The sequence below is a fragment of the Oratosquilla oratoria genome, chromosome 31, assembly GCF_046742065.1.
Source record: "Oratosquilla oratoria isolate Oo_2021 chromosome 31, ASM4674206v1, whole genome shotgun sequence".
Classification (NCBI taxonomy): Eukaryota; Metazoa; Arthropoda; class Malacostraca; order Stomatopoda; family Squillidae; genus Oratosquilla; species Oratosquilla oratoria.
Genome location: NC_134807.1, coordinates 11,503,319 through 11,516,143, shown reverse-complemented (window position 1 = coordinate 11,516,143; position 12,825 = coordinate 11,503,319). Strand labels below are relative to the sequence as shown.

The following is a 12,825-nucleotide window of genomic DNA, read 5'->3' as shown; positions in this document are numbered from 1 at the left end:
TAAAGTGATTCATATATATATATTTTAGTTTTATCATACAAGCAGGTGTGCACAGTCAGACACTTACTTTTGTTAATAACATGTGTGTGTGTGTGTGCGTTTGTGTGTGTGTGTGTGTGTGTGTGTGTGCGTGTGCTTTTGATTGTATATATATACTGTAAAAGTAAGTGGGGACATAGATGTGTATATATATATATTTGTGTGTGTGTGTGTGTGTATGTGTTTATTTGAATGGGGGATATCGGTGTGATGTGAATATTGGTGTATATGGATTTATGGGTGTGTGGGTGTAGTTGTGTATGTATGTGTATATATGTGTGTGTGTACATGAAGGTAGGTTTACACATTTGTACGTATGTACATGTCTGTGTCTGAATGTGTGTGTGTGTATGTAGGCGTGGTTTGTGCAAATGCAATCACATGACGTTGACCAGAATAACATCATTTAAGTTTGTCAATGCTTATGAGAGGTGAATGAAATCACCTGGCGACAGGAACGATTCCGATTCGAGTCTCGATACTACTCTAAGCTTCCGATACCGATAAATGATTAATAAATGTAATTTGTTCATAAAGTATTTTTTCCCAAACTAAATCCAAGGCCTGAAAATAACCGTGAATTCATTGCAGGTATCGGAATCGAAAGTTTAGAAAAGTATTGGAACTTGTATCGGAATCGGAAATCTAGAACAGTATCGGGACTCGTATCGGAATCGGACTCGTATAGGAATTGGACTCGTATTGGAATCGGACTCGTATCGGAATCGGACTCGTATGGGAATCGGACTCGTTTCGGAATCGGACTCGTATCGGAATCGGACTCGTATCGGAATCGGACTCGTATCGGAATCGGACTCGTATAGGAATTGGACTTGTATTGGAATCGGACTCGTATTGGAATCGGACTCGTATGGGAATCGGACTCGTTTCGGAATCGGACTCGTATCGGAATCGGACTCGTTTCGGAATCGGACTCGTATCGGAATCGGACTCGAATCGGAATCGGACTCGTATCGGAATCGGACTCGTATCGGAATCGGACTTTTATCAGAATAGGACTCGTATCGGAATCGGACTCGTATCGGAATTGGACTCGTATTGGGATTGGGAGTTTAGAGCAGTATCGGGACTCGTATGGGAATCGGAACTATAGAATATTATCGGGACTCGAACCGAACTCGTATCGGAATCGGAAGTTTAGAGCAATATCGGGACTCGTATCGGAATCGAAAGTCTACAGCAATATCGGGACTCGAATCAGACTAGTATCGGACTCGTATTGGAATCGTTTAAAAAAAAATGTATTGTCTCACTAATAAGACTCAAATACAGACCGAGACGGCCCTCTGGACATCTCCGTGGGTTTTCTTTAACTGAATAAAATCACCTGACGGCACTACGGAGAAGTGATACTAGACTGTAAGGGGTTATCACATTGGGCTGTTTTCCTCCAACCTCCGATTAATCGGCGGTACCGCCTACCTCCAACATTTTTACCGACGGAAAATCACTATGGCAAAATATTTTGTTCCCTCAATTATTTTCCTCCAGCATATATCAGATTCCTTTCCCGAAATCTGCGGCTGCAAATCTGCTCCAACAATCGGAGGAAAAATATCCCAATGTGATAACGGAGTTAAGGAGTTTAATCTCTCTACTTCGTCCACTAGGAGAGTTGAACTGTGTTAACACCTACCGGATCCGAAATGAGTTTATTTTGTTGGTGTTGGTTGTGTATATTTGTTTATCTTGTATTTCATTTTACTGTGTTTATTTGTCTTTATTTTATGTATTTATTAATTTTCTTATGTTTATATTGTTTCGTTTACTTGTTCGAATGTTTAATTTAATCCGTTCATTTATAATTTTTATTCTTATTTTATTTAATACAAAAAATAATCTAGCTGTTATTTTTTGTTTGCTTATTATTATTATTATTTTTTATTAATCTTATTTGTCTGTTTGTTTAATTCATTTAATTATTTATCTATTCTTTATTTGTTAATGTCATTATGTTTCTCTGTTACTGTTATTATTATATTTAGTTATTTAATTTGGTTTTGTTTTATATTGTCTTTATATATATATATATATATATATATATATATTTTTTTTTTTTTTTTTTTTTTTTTTTTTTTTGTGGATGCAGAGATGACCCGTCATCCATGAGGAGCTAAGATGAGATGGGGGAAGGGGTAGCGGAGGGGAGTGGAGTGGGGGGGGAGTAAATACGTGCCTCTGACTAGGCTACCACCTATAAGGGGGGGGGAAATCTCTTGGTATATAGATATATAAATATATAGTATTTTATTCCCGTCCGTCAGCATCAGTTGATTTAGTCATGTATTACTGTCGTTATTTTATTCAGTTAATTATCTTATCTATTTTTATTCTATGATTATACATGTTTTCAAGTTAATTTTCGGTTAATTGTTTTATCTGATCTTTTTTTGTCTTTATGGATAGTTTCATTTTATTTTATTTTTGTTATTAATATTTCATTTTATTTTTGGAGATGTTGTCTATTTATATTTTCATATTTATAGATATTTTAATTTTGTTGTTTTTTATTCAACTATGTTATCTATTTTTATTTTTTATATATTATTATTATTATTATTATTATTATTATTATTACTACTAGTATCCTACTAATACTACTACTTGTACAACTACTACTACTACTACTACTACTACTACTACTACCTGTACTACTACTACTACTACCTGTACTACTACTACTACTACTACTACTACTACCACCACTACTACTACCTGTACTACTACTACCTGTACTACTTTTACTACTTGCACTACTATTACTACCACTACCTGTACTGCTTCTACTACTACTATGACGACGTTAGTCGCCGGCGCCACAAATATTATTCTCGTTGGCGCCAGCAGCGTCTTTGTTGGCGTTTAGCTTCTCATCCTCTGCGTCCGACATTCGTCGCCAAAATTATTTGGGTCACTGTCACGACTACCACAGGTTGTTGTTGTCGTCGTTTCGTTGTTGTTGTTGTTGTCGTTGTCGTTGTTGTTGTATTGTTGTTGTATTGTTATTGTTTTGTTATTGTTGTTGTATTGTTATTGTTGTATTGTTGTTGTCGTTCCTGTAGTTGTTGGTCTCCCAGGATGCATTGTTTTATAAACAACAAGACCTGAATAGCTAGACTTTGTTCATGGGTGCGTGTGTATACATACATATATATATATATATATATATATATATATATCTGCTGGTACATTGTGACAAGTTGAAGGTGGAAAAAGAAGTCATGGGCCTAGATCCAAGTTCCGAATTTATTCCAAACCAGTTTCGCTCTACACCTCTTCCTCTGAAGAAGCGTAGAATGAAACCGGTCAGGAATAAACTCAGGAACTCGGAACTAAACCCGTAACTTCTTTTTCCACCTTCATCAACACACACCACACACACACACACACACACACACACACACACACACACACACACACACACGCACACACACACACACATACACACACGCACATATATATATATATATATATATATATATATATATATACTGTATATATATATATGTTGATAAATTGTTTAAGACAAATGAGAGAGTGATAGGTGGGGAAGGGTAAACGAAGATGGGCTAAGAATACATTTATTGTTCTTACGTTTCGGTTATTATAACCTTCCTCAGAGAACTTGTTACAGAACATCTTGGTCACAACATTTATACCCGTAGTGGGGGAACTTGTGAAGCTTCGAGTGTCAGGTTTTTTCCTAGCGCATTTATTATTAAGAGACTGGCTGCTTTAGATAGGCATATAAATCCTTCTCTGTCGTTATTATTTTCTTTGACATTTATATGTGCAGCTTCAACTGTCTTTCTCATCTTCTTTTTTTATCCTTTGTGTAAAATTTCAACTTTACAACCTTCCCGAATGGAGTAAAGTTGAAATTTTACACAAAGGATTAAAAAAGAAGATGAGAAAGACAGTTGAAGCTGCACATATAAATGTCAAAGAAAATAATAACGACAGAGAAGGATTTATATGCCTATCTAAAGCAGCCAGTCTCTTAATAATAAATGCGCTAGAAAAAACCTGACACTCGAAGCTTCACAAGTTCCCCCACTACGGGTATAAATGTTGTGACCAAGATGTTCTGTAACAAGTTCTCTGAGGAAGGTTATAATAACCGAAACGTAAGAACAATAAATGTATTCTTAGCCCATCTTCGTTTACCCTTCCCCACCTATCACTCTCTCATATATATATATATATATATATATATATATTATAATGTATATATATATATATATATGTACAGGAAGAGAGAGAAAGAGAGAGAGAGCAAGAGAGAAATACGATAAAGGAGGGCTTAAGGTGGCGTAATAATCGCCGTAAGCAGAGAACCAAAAAAGTATCTTTACCCTAGTTCGTGCTTCCACGCCCTCGTCCCACAGGTCGGTCTGCCCAGGTGGTCGGGCCGATTTCCTCTTTTCCTTTTATCTTACTTTACTCTGTTTCCTGTCCGAAGGACAAGGTGTGTGCGTGTGCGCGCGCGTGTGTGTGTGTACATTCTCTACCCCCTCTTTCTCTCTCTGTCTCTTTCCCTCTCTCCTCACTCACTCCTCCATCCCTCCCCTTCTCTCTCTCTGTCTCTCTCCCTCTCTCTGTCTCTCTCCCTCTCTCTCTCCTCTCTTTCTCTCCTCTCTTTCTCTCTCTCTTCCTCCTCTCTCCTTCCTCCTCCTTCCTCTCTCTCTTCCTCCTCCTTCCTCTTTCCCCTTGATCCTCTCCCCTCTCTCCTTGTCTCTTTCTGTCACTCTCTTTTCCTCCACCCTCTCCTCCACCCTCTCTCCTTTCCCCACCTTCTCCCCTTTACCATGTCTTTCTGTGTTTGTCTCTGTATCTCTTTAATTGTGTGTGTGAGTGTGTGTGTGCGTGCGTGCGCGTATACGTGCGGGGCCGCTGGGGGCGTTGGGCGCCAATACAGCTGCCTGTGGTACTCCGCTACGCATGGCCGGTCGCAAACTGTCTCTACAATCTACAACTCTTTCCCACATCTCTATTCTCCCTTTTTCTCTCCCCTCCAATCCCCTTTAATGGACCTCGTCTATGGTAATGCGATCCTGTGATAATGCAGCGAGGATAATGTGTATCTCTTAATATCTTTATTCTTTTTGTTAAACGTTTAGGTAGATTGGATTTGACGCGGTAGCAGGTGCAAGGGACTTTGATCGACGTTAGATGAAATTATCTGCACATCCTCTCAGGTGATGTAACACAGTTTATTATGATAAGTCGAGAACATCCCGGAGGATTCTCTCCACCCCACGTCTCCTCCCTCCCCTTCCCACATCACCTTCACACTAGGCAGATTATCGCCAACTTTTGTGAATTCGAATAGTTAGAAGATGGCTTTGTTTATAGTATATTAGACTTCTCTAAGAACATTCCTATAATAAGGTTAATATTCATCCAAGTTAAACTTCTCTTAGTTTGTCATTCACATTCTTAAATTATGACGCAAAGATGAAATATTGACATTTGGAGATTAAAAAAAAAAAAAAAAAAAAAATTAACCAAAGTCGTTTCGTACCCAAACGAACGCAAAACTGTCAACGAAAATCGCGCCCAGCGATGCGAAGCGGCCTTACGTCCGTGACACCAATCATCATTCAGGACAATTGACCACCGTATCACGTGACCCAATCGGCGCCGTGGGGCGGTCGTTTGAGAGCGATACCTCTCTCTCTCTTTCTCTCTCTTTTTTATCCGGAGGAAGAGGAAGAGGAGGAGGAGAAGGAGGAGCTGCCGGGTGTCTGGTGTCCTTCGCCCGGACAGCCGGACTCTCAGTGACGATCGCAAGTCGAGTGTGACACAGTGTATCCTTCTGCGGCTACTACACGAGGACAACGATGGCGAACTCGGGTGAGTCCTTCGAATGATTTTAACCAGACTCAGAATAAATATATATATATATATATATATATATACACATTTATATATATACATGTGTATATATATATATATATATATATATATACACATGTATATATATATATATATCTATATATATATATATATATATATATATTGATGGAATAAATCACTAAGGTACAGGCACATGGAAGACGTCACACATGAATTACATCATACATATGTAACGTCACGTTGATGACGCCATACACCTGTGACATCACATATGACATACATGAGCAACAACACATTTATCTGACGTCATACATATATGACGTCACTTTGGATGACGTCACACGTCTATGACGTCATTTTTGGATGACGTCACAGGCGAGAGTATCACGTCGTGACGGTCACCGTCACCGCTACTTCGGGAAGGCCTGCGACAGGAGGAGGAACTTACCTTTGCTGGCTTTGCCGTAGCTTTGGCTCAGCGCCCTCGAGAAGTGTTCGTCCACGGCCGTGGCCAAGTCGCCGCTGAAGTACGTCAGGACGACGCAGTTGGCCGAGATGTAGTGGGCGTCTGCATGGGTGTCGCCGTTCTGTGGGTGCCCAGGAAAGAGAGAACAAACGAAGAACATTGCATTAGTGACGTCATGGTGGGGTAGTTTCATAGATTGATGTCATGTGTTGATGTTATATGTATGTGACGTGACGGGTGGATGACGTCATACATATGTGACGTCATATGCGAGTGATATGAATGTAGCCATGCATCTATGATGTCATATGTATGTGACGTCATGCGTCTGTGGTGTCACATATGGATGACGCCATGCATCTGTGACCCCACTATGAATGACGTCATATTTATATGACGTCACATGTAGATGGCATGTGACGTCACGTATTAATGACGTCATACATATGTGACGTCACATGTGAGAGAAGAGCCCACGGTGAGGTTGAGTGTTATAAATGAATGGGATTAGGGAAGCGTAGATGATTTATTTTATTCACTATATTTTATTAATTTGTTTATGCATCTATTTATTCAATTTTATTTATTTATTTATTTATTTATTTAAATTGCTGATTCACGTTTATGAGCTTCGTTTTAGGAATTATTTGACAAGAATTATTTAATTGGTAAAGAGTTTAATTTCCATAATTTTTTTCTTTTTCTGAAAAAAAATGATAATTGTGATAATAATAATAATGGTGATAATAGTATTAATAATAATTCTTACAAATAAAATCAAAGGAACCATTGCCTCGCCACGGTCAAACTACAGGTGGCTAGCATGCTACTTACTTTTGTTATTTGGTTTGAGTAGAAACATCTCAGCAATGTGTCTAACATTCGTATTCTAGATTTAACTTCTCTTATTTCGTCATTGAGCTTATCACTCTCGGACGCAAAAAAAAAAAAAAAAAAAAAAAAAAATCGTAACCGAAGTAGTTTCTACCCAAACCAAATAGCAAAAGCAAGTAGCATGCTAGCGAGAAATGCCTAGTGTGCCGCCACCTTAATCCCAGCTACAGAGAGTTCTCTCTCTTAAGCGGAACCATCACCCGCACTACGAGGAGGTTTGGCATGACAACCTCAGCCCATTTACCTCTACTGCCATATAGTTCCTACAGTGACAAACTATAGTTCCTTACTTTACTAACTATAGTGTCTATACTAACGCCATATAGTCCTTTAGTGAGTAGAGACTTTATAATGAAACATTACAGTACTTTACTGTACTAACTATAGTATAGTTTATATAGTAACATATAGTCCCTTTACCTTTTATAGTTTCTATACTGACAAGATATAGTCGTTTACTTGGTATAGTAACTTTTATAGTGAAATACAGTTTACTATATTATAATATAGTTTCTATGGTAACACTATAGTTCCTTGTTTTACTGACTATAGTTTCTATACTGACACGTTATAACCCTTTACTGAGTATAGTATAGTTTCTATAGTGAAACATTACTTTACTGTGCTATAATACAGTTTCTATATTGATACACTTAAGTTCCGTTCTTTACTAACTATAGCATAACTCAAACAATAACACACTATAGTTTCTTACTTTACTCTCCGTCTTGAGCCCGTGTTGTTGTTGTTGTTGCTGCGACGCCTGTTGTTGTTGTTGCTGTTGCTGCTGTTGAGTCTGGTGCTGTGTCGCGGCTGTGTGCGCCTGCTGTGGCTGTGGCTGAGGCTGTGGCTGTGGCTGCTGCTGCTGCGACGCCGGGGAGGAACAGACGACAGCTGAGGCAGCTGCTTGCGTCGGGTTGGAGGCTTGGTGAGGCACAGCAGCATTGCTTGCGGCGCCGGCGACACTCGTGTACTGTTGGTCGGGTGTCGATGGCGCCGGCGACCCGCCCACGGCCGTGACGGTCACATCGTGAACCCGGTACTTCTGGAAGGAAACTTGGGCATGATCAACTGTATACGAAAATAATAGTAGTAGTAGGAGTAATAGTAGTAGTAGTGGTAGTAGTAGTAATTAATATAATAATAATATAATAATAATATAATAATATAATAATAATATGATAATAATATGATGATAATGATAATAATAGTAATTAATTAATAGTAATTAATAATAAAATAAAAATTAAATAAGAATTAAATACAGTAAAGTAAAATAAAATAAATATATAGAATAACAAAATAAGTAATGGTGATTATGTTGATAATGATGATTATAGTAGCAATAGTAATTAATAAAAATAACTTGGAAACTTGGGTATGATCAACTGCATATGAAAAAAATAATAAACTTAAAGATTAAATGCAACAAAGTAAAATAAGATAAATATAAGGAATAATAAAGAAAAAATAATAAATCATACGAAAATCGACTAAAATATATGAATCTGTTTTCCCTAAAACAGCGTAGACTCAGAGGTGACTTGATACAGGTGTTAAGATTCTAAAGGGAATTGACAACATAAACAGTGACAAAATTTTCACACTGAATGAGAATCCGACAAGAAATAAGGTGTCTCAAACTATCAAGAAGTAGATTTGATTTGGAAATGGGTAGAAACACCTTCGCCAACCGTGTAGTTAATGAATGGAATAAACTTCCAACAGAGGCAGTGCAATGTAATTCAGTTCGAACCTTTAAGATTCGTTTAGGTAAACACCTAAGCAAGATGCTGTAATGCCTACCATTTATATTATTTGGTTATTTGCTTGTTATTATTTGTCTGTTTATTATTATTTGCTTGATTTTCATTTATTATTAGTTATCTGTCATTTCATTATTATCTACTATTTACCTGTTGGTTTATCATTTAACTATACCAATGCATTTATTTGTTTATTTTATTTATTATTATTTATTATAATTTCTATTTAGTTATTTATTATGGTATTTATTTTTTGCATCCGACCTAGATATGGACCAAAAGATTCCAGTCATTAAACATTCTATTGGTAAACCAGTTCTTGTTTATTTCCATCTTGGACCAGAATTTCTCTAATTTGAATCCATTACTACGAATCCTGCCCTGCTGTCTTGATATGATGACCTTGCCTGTATCGCCTTTGTTGAAGCCCTTGACCTATTTGAATACCTCTATTAGATCGCCCCCGCTCCCCTTGTAGTTACAGTGGGAGGTTCTGGAACTCTCTTCCTCTTAGTCATTCTTCTCTTTACAGACTACAAAAGTAAACAAACAAGATATTCTAATATTGATCAATTAACTTTGCATGTTAAAGTCTTCCTATGGATCCAGTTTGCCTTATATAGAAGAGAAAATAATGAATATAATAAATACGTAATTAAATGAACATATAATTATGTTGATAGATGAATAGATAAATAAATAAGTAGGTGATTGTTATTGATATTAATGTGCGAATAGATTGAATATGAAAATGAATTCCTGAATCGATAAATAATCAAATAGGCAATTATGTGAATAAAGATAATAATTACACAAATAGATAACTCAATAAATAAGTACATAAATGATACAGATTATGATTGATTGAATAAAATTAATATATAAATGTAATAAGTAAACAGAAAAATATATAAATTCAGAAAGAGGTAAATATATATATAAATACGTAAATGAGTAATAGATGAATATATGAATAAATCACAACAAAGTTATGTCGTAGCACATGATACTGATGACCCACTTTCGGAGAAGAATAAGCGAAAGTATAAAGATCAGTATATTTCGATCACTAACTGTGATCCTCTTCAGCATCAATATTATATAAATGAATATACAAACAAATGATATATAGGTACATGAATAAATCTTTATACGAAATCTGTCTTTCCCATACCCAAGACAATAAACAAAAAACAAACAATCCAATAAATCAGTACATACTTTCCCACAGACATACCCCTCCCCTCCGTCCACCCCTTCTGTACAGCGTATATGCGTGTATCCCGATTACCTGTATCTGAGCAACGCCCAATCCGACTCGTAGTCACAATAAAGATGATTGGTAACCGCATCACAGTGATCGGGCGTCCAGTCCCATATATGTTTATATATATACTCCATTGTGCCGTACTACAAAGGACCGCAGAAATGAGATTTGGCGTCCCCGTGGTTACTATGGCAACCGCGGTCCCAGCATCCCTCTGACGGAATTGGAGTTTGAGTCAGAGAAAGTAGAATTTTGATGACGCAACAATGGACGTATATGGACGGAGAGGAGTGCCCGTGTGTGTGTGTGTGTGTGTGTGTGTGTGTGTGTGTGTGTGTGTGTATGTGTGTGTGTGCGTGCGTGCGTGTGTGTGTGTGTACCTATGTATGTACCTACTAGTGTGTGCATGTGTGTGTGTGTGTACGTATTAGTGCGTGTGTGCGTGTGTGTGTATGTTTATGTATGTATACGTATTAATGTGTGTTTAGACTGCTTTTTCTCTCTCCCTCCCTCCCTCCCTTTCTCTCTCTCTCTCTCTCTCTCTCTCTCTCTCTCTCTCTCTCTCTCTCTCTCTCTCTCTCGTGTACTACGTGGCGCCACTGTATTTAAGCTATCATCTGACAGGAAATGATTCAGATGATAAGCTGACGGAGTGTCAGATGGAAAAATATTATAATTTCTGGCGCCGCCGCCGCTTAATACAGACCCGTCATGAAGGCGGGAAAATATTTTAATGTGGCACAATAACCACGAAAGAAATTGAATGAAAAAATCACTTTCACAACTCCTCCTCCTCTTCCTCCTCCTCCTCCTCTTCCTCCTCCTCCTCCTCTTCCTCCTCCTCCTCCTCCGCCTCCTCCTCTGCCTCCTCCTCCTCATCCTATACCTCCTCCTCCGAGATTGTTTTTACCCTTTTTACACATTTCCTTTTCTCCCTAATTAATGTCAGATCTGTAATATAGCAAAACTTCAACAAGGTTGTATTTTTTAAGTAGAGATACACAGATGGTGGCCATTTCAGTTAAGAGGTTTGGCGTCAATAGTGTTGATGATTGTGTTTATGAAATTATGGTATTATAGTATTATTTTGTTTATTGTTATCATTACTATATTATCATATTATTATCATCATTTATTATTATTATCATTACTATTATTATCATTATTATTATTATTATTATTTTTATTATTATTATTATTATTATTATCATTATTGTTGTTTTTGAGAAAGCTTTTGCAGATTTTTTTTTTTTTTTCTTTAAGGGGGTTCTTTTTAGATTTGGAAAAGGATGACAGGGTGGATAGGAAGGCACTGTGGGATGATTTGCAGATATATTGGATCGGGGGAAAGCTGTTAAGGGCAGTCAAGAGTTTTTGCGAGAATATCAGAGCCTGTATTAGAATTAGAAATAGAGAAAGCGAGTGTTTTGAGTTAAAGGTAGAACTGCGTCAAGGATGTGTTATGTCGCCATGGCTGTTCAATTTATGCATGGATGGGGTGGTAAATGCGAGGGTAGTGGAGAAAATGGAGGAAATTGGGAAGTGAGCCAGCTGTTGTTTGCTGACGACACTGCGCTTGTGTCCTGGTCAGAGGAAGGGATTAAGGGAATTAGTGACGGAGTTTAGGAAGATATGCGTTAGGGGAAAGTTGAAGGTAAATGTAGGTAAAAGGAAAGTGATGAAATGTACAAGGGGAGAGGATGGCAGCAATATGGAAGTCTGAAAGGAGAAAAGCTGGAGGAAGTGGATAGCTTTAGGTACTTGGGGTGCATGTGGCAGGAAAGGGAAGAGTGGAGGTGGAGGTAAATTGTAGATTGAGAGAAGCAAGCAAGTGCCTTGGGGGGATTAAAAAGTGTAATGAGAAATGGGCATTTAGGAATGGATGTAAAGAGGAGATTATATGAAGGGATGATTGTGCCGCCAGCACTGTATGGGGCAGAGACATGGAATTTCAGAAGCAGAGAGGAAAACTTTAAATGTGAGATGAAATGTCTGAGAAGTATGGTAGGGGTTACAAGGTTGGATAGAGTGAGAAACGAGGAGGTGAGGAGGAGAGCGGGGATGGAAAAGGAAATGAAAGATAGGGTAGATGAAAGAGTATTGTAATGGTTTGGACACATGGACAGAATGAGTGAAGAAATAATAGTAAGAAAAAGTGTGGAAGGCAGAGGTGGATGGAATGAATATGAAGGGGCGATCGAGGATAAGATGGATGGATGGGGTGAAAGGGGCGTTGAGCTGGAGAGGAAATGTCTGTTGAGTAGCGAAGGGAGAAGGCGGGAGATAAGGGAGTGGGTGGGGGATGGGAAGGGTTAGGGAGTAGTTATATGTGAATGATATTTGGACACAGCCCGAAGGGATTTCTCCCCATCTGCTATTTTTCTGCATGAGGAAACAGAGAGGGGGAGGGGTGTCGCCGATTAAATGAAGCGCCCTTGCTGTGGACGTGCTGTGTCATGCTACATTGCTTCTGACCCAAAGCAGTGGGCGGGATATAGGGATGACCCGTCATC

At 38.1% G+C, this 12,825-nt stretch overlaps 1 protein-coding gene across 1 annotated transcript in view; it reads right to left on the bottom strand.

Annotated features, from left to right (window-relative positions):
- Positions 1-6,367: 6,367 nt before the first annotated feature.
- The window catches only part of LOC143041698 (uncharacterized), a gene marked incomplete at its 3' end in the record, with an annotated part of 38,545 nt that continues 32,087 nt past the window's right edge, over positions 6,368-12,825 (bottom strand). The window contains 2 exon segments of the mRNA XM_076213709.1: positions 6,368-6,506; positions 7,995-8,324. Of these exon segments, the coding sequence (XP_076069824.1) occupies positions 6,368-6,506; positions 7,995-8,324 (469 nt within the window).